At 41.8% G+C, this 4649-nt stretch overlaps 1 protein-coding gene across 1 annotated transcript; it reads left to right on the plus strand.

Annotated features, from left to right (window-relative positions):
• The first annotated feature begins 1547 nt into the window (after positions 1-1547).
• LOC135640070 (AT-hook motif nuclear-localized protein 20-like) lies at positions 1548-3225 on the plus strand. Its single transcript, XM_065154191.1, has one exon. It carries the CDS (start codon positions 2316-2318, stop codon positions 3177-3179), a length of 864 nt encoding a protein of 287 aa, XP_065010263.1. The 5' UTR covers positions 1548-2315; the 3' UTR covers positions 3180-3225.
• Positions 3226-4649: the final 1424 nt, after the last annotated feature.

Genomic DNA, 4649 nt, shown 5'->3' on the forward strand with positions numbered 1-4649 from the left:
AGAGACCGCGGGGCACACAAATCTTGTGCATCTCGGGTCCTCTCTCCCACTGTATCTCCATTCCCAAACATGCTCCGTTCATCTACAAGGATCGTAAATATTTTTGGATCCGCATTCGACCACTGTTGAGATCAGTAGAGGAACATACTGCACTCGAATCGATCATGCAATTGTGAATCATTCTATCGTTAATAAAAAAGGTTTATCGATATAACTTTGGCTCAATAAATTTTCCATCAATTAATTTGTTATTACTTTTTACTAGCCTCATACCATTATGGAGATAGAAAAAATTATATTGTTAATTGGCTGTCCAATCATACTAGGGTTAATATAAACTTTATGATCTTCGGAGGAATTCATTTCCCCCATACTTCGATCTTTTAACTTTGGTTGGTTAATTCGATCGGTTCATTTATGATCAACGAGTACGATGGTTCTAATATGATCTTTCACGTATTTTATGTGCACCTAACAATTGCATTATTGAAATGCAACACAAAAGCTCCATTCTATTCAGAAAAAAAATGTTTGGATCTATTGAAGTTAGGAGTGAGATCCACTACAACCAGAATAGACCTCAATCCATCCAACAATTCAAAACCATTCAATTATATTGGATTTATTATTGAACCATAAAAGATGTCTTATTTTTAATTAAAAAAGTATGCATATATATCTTGTTACGTGAAAAATGATGTGACAAACATGTCAATGCCACATACTCGACCCGTTAGCTTCGACACATTAGCTTCACATGGATGCTATGACTAAGCCACATATTCGATATGTAAATCCCCATGGTCGACACCTCAACTACACATTGACTCCAACTCAGCATTGTGTGGACACCCCATGAGACAAAACCATGCTCGATCATTGCCACATGTGAAAATGCTACGCAATCTTAAGTTTAACGCAAACTAGCGACAATTGCGATCAAATTTCATGCCCCCTCGATCGCACAAATTGTATAATAGACGAGCATAACGATTTTGAATACTTTAAATGTTTACTGTAAACGAGACTCATAGGTACATCTCAAAAAAATATAATTTATATATCTGACTTATCCAACAATCTACTGACTTGGGCATCAAAGAGGTATTATTAGAAATAATACAGTTTGTAGGATTCTAATGACTTGTGAAGAAATTCATATTGAGATTGGCTTGTAAAAAGGAATCATGTTGACTCTAAATTAGTTTTCAACTCGAACAAAAAAAAATAACCTTACACCTATAAAATTCAAAAACTTACACACTAATCATATCGGACTCTTTTTGAAATTGTATGATTAAGTATATAAACAAAGTAACAATCAATACAATACTAATGATTTATTAATGCTCCTGTCCTGTACATGATTGATTTATGAATGCTCCTGCACACGACTGCCCCAGAATAACAATCAGTAGCCATCTCAGTCCTGCTTGTGTTGATAATAGAAAGATAGAGATGTGGGAGACACAACATGGAGAGAAGATATAAAGGCATTGATAACAATAATAATAAAATATATTGAATAAGGATGGATGTGTGTCAGCAAATCCTACCGATAGCCGGTAGGATATGGAAATAAAGTTCGGAAGGGACCTGGATAAATTTAAATAGTAAAATTAATCAGGTACTTATTTTTATATTTATGACTTTGTCATTGATGCCTGAGATGGCCAGTTCTGCAAGTCGTCACGTACAGGAGGCAGATTACCATGTTATGGATGAATGAGAGGTTCACCTTAAGATTTCATTTCCTATATTTAGGTGATCAACCCGCTTTAACGATCGTGAAGAAGACAACGAGGCAATGATGGGGTGTGGGAACACGCACCGCGTGCTCGGGGTTTAAGAAACCGCGATTGAGGATTTTGTCGTGGACTAGCAGTCTTAGTGGAGGAACGAGAAATCTCGCTCTACCGCGACCTTTGTGGTGGAGAGAGAGAGAGAGAGTGGATAACCAAAGCTATCAGGGCAATCAGTATGCCAATATAGCTGGAAAAGGAGAGGCAAGGGAAGAAGGTAGAGGAAGATGATGAGGAGAGGGATATGGGATACAGAAGATGATAGCTTTTGATAAGCGGCAGGTCGCAGCGGAGATGGGGCTATCCTGTACTTAAGATAGTGCCCATTAAATGAGCAAGAGGAGTACCTCTAGTTGATTGTGGTATATCTGAGCTGCCTTTCCGCAGTTTAGTGGATGGTTTCCTCTCCCTTTGGCAGTGCAGGCGGTACAGTCTACTCTTCTCTTCTCCTTGCAAGGTGACTCATACCTTACGGAAGAGCTGGCGAACCGGTGGTGGAGTGAAGCTACGGCAATGGAAGGGGTCGACCATCGGGTCACACCTGCGAGCTCGAACCCTCCCTTTCATCTCTGCAACCCGAACAGCTCCGACGACCACCACAACCACCGTTTACGTAGAAGAGACCGAGAGCCCAAGAACGCCGCCACCGCCGCCAACAGCAGCGGCAGCAACCCCCAACCCTACGAAGACGACGACGGCAATGTCAAGGTACACCATGGAGCCACAGCGAGCGACACCACCGGCCAACGCCACCGAGGCCGGCCGCCTGGGTCCAAGAACAAGCCGAAGCCGCCTATCATCATTACGAGGGAGAGCCCCAGTGCGCTCCGCTCCCACGTGCTCGAGATCGCGAGCGGGGCGGACATCATGGACGCCGTGGCCACCTTCGCCCGCCGGAGGCAGCGCGGTGTCTGCATCATGAGCGGCACCGGGGTGGTCACCAACGTCACGCTTCGCCAGCCGGGTGCGCAGCGCGGGGTTATCAACCTCCACGGCCGCTTCGAAATCCTCTCTCTCTCCGGGGCGTTCTTTCCGGCGCCATCCCCACCCGGGGCAACCGGGCTCACGCTCTACGTAGCCGGCGGCCAGGGGCAGGTGGTTGGCGGGGATGTGGTGGGAGAATTGGTCGCATCAGGGACCGTGATGGTGATCGCAGCCACATTTTCGAATGCAACATACGAGCTATTGCCTCTGGTGGACGAAGAAGAGCCGTCCATGGCGGCGGGCCAGTGGCAGCAGAGCCCTAGAGGCAATGGAGGCGCGTCGATGCCACAGAACAATCTGCCGCCAAGTGTTTTGCCTCATGGTGAGATTTGCCACGAGGTTTTCGGCGCTTGGGCGTCTTCTGCACCTCCAAGGCCACCACCATCCTACTAAGCATCTTCTCTTCATCTATATATGAATAAAGTTTTGACTTCACTGAGTGCTTCTTGTTCACCTCCATGTCACTGTTATTGCATGTTCCTCTTCTGTTAGGGGTTGCAGGATGATAATTTTCGTTAAGATAACAAATATTCAGTTTCATGGATTATCCCTGTACACTTTCTATCTTTTATATCATTACTCATTTCCCCAATACAAACAAATACACCTTAGAAGATCTCAATTAAACACGATCGTAAGTCAAAACCCAGCCAATACCAAAGTCGGAGGATCATTTTGTTAGAAATGAAGCTGGGGCTGATAGCAATAGTATTATCTATAAGCTTCCGCATGATCTTGATCGTGTTTTGGTCTCTGTTGGTGCACTGAATTTGCTAAACTTATTGTTTCAGCTTCAGGTCTAATTTAAGGTAATTGCGCTATTTGGGAATGCAATCCTTAGCTTCAAAGCAATCTGCATGATTTCTATGGGCAAAGCATAACTAGCAAAGAATTATTTTAACTTCTTTGGTTGCATCAACCCTGTCAATTTCTGTACTATGACTTACTGCAGTTCTACCACAACCGGATCTGGAATTTGATCCTTTTTTATTTCATATGCAAGTAGACAAGAAGATTATTCTGATTATTTACTCATTATTGACTTTGCACCACAAGTTGTTTTAGGTTGCTAATCTCCTTGTCTTATGATCTTTGGCTTAGAACTTCCCTACTCGTTTAACAGTTCACTCTAGATAGTAAATCTTAGCAACTGGTATCGGGTTAACTTCTTACATGTAGAGGATCCACATTTATGAAATGAAATGGTGGCTTGGGTTCTCATAAATTTTAGCTTTTGAGCACTTTAAAATATAAACGATTGATGCAGACTTAATGTTTGATTAGATCCTCAAACCTCCATTATAACTACAAGACTGATCCGAGTGCAAAGAGAGCAATCAATTCTGAGGAATATTATTTACTATGAAATTAACATTCCCATCTCTTGCATCACATTTTCAGATCAATGCTATAAATGCAGTTTTAAAATGTTTTATTTCATATTTGCCTTAGTTGAATTAGTTCAAGAGAAGAAACAAGTCCTGCCTGGTAATCTCTAGAAGTTGGACAGATTATTTGTTCTCCCTAGAGACCAAATGGATTTCATCAAACAAAAAGGTTTATCCAGCTCAGGAAGATTATGCTTTGCAGGTTACAGTTAACCCTAGTCAAATTTGACATGTTTTAGCAAGTCCTACATTACGTTCCAATGATTAGAATGAGAATTATAAGTACTAGCAGTAAGCATATTACAGAGTTAACATATCAATGATCAGTGTATGTTGAAAACCTCAAATACCTCATGAATTGTATTCTTTCAGATGATACCTTATAAACATCTAAAAAAAGAGACAACAATGTCGAAATAAAGTACATGAAACAGGCATGGTTCTCGACTCTTACCAGAGAAAAGAGCCATATATA

The sequence above is a fragment of the Musa acuminata genome, chromosome BXJ3-6 (assembly GCF_036884655.1).
Source record: "Musa acuminata AAA Group cultivar baxijiao chromosome BXJ3-6, Cavendish_Baxijiao_AAA, whole genome shotgun sequence".
Lineage (NCBI taxonomy): Eukaryota > Viridiplantae > Streptophyta > Magnoliopsida > Zingiberales > Musaceae > Musa > Musa acuminata.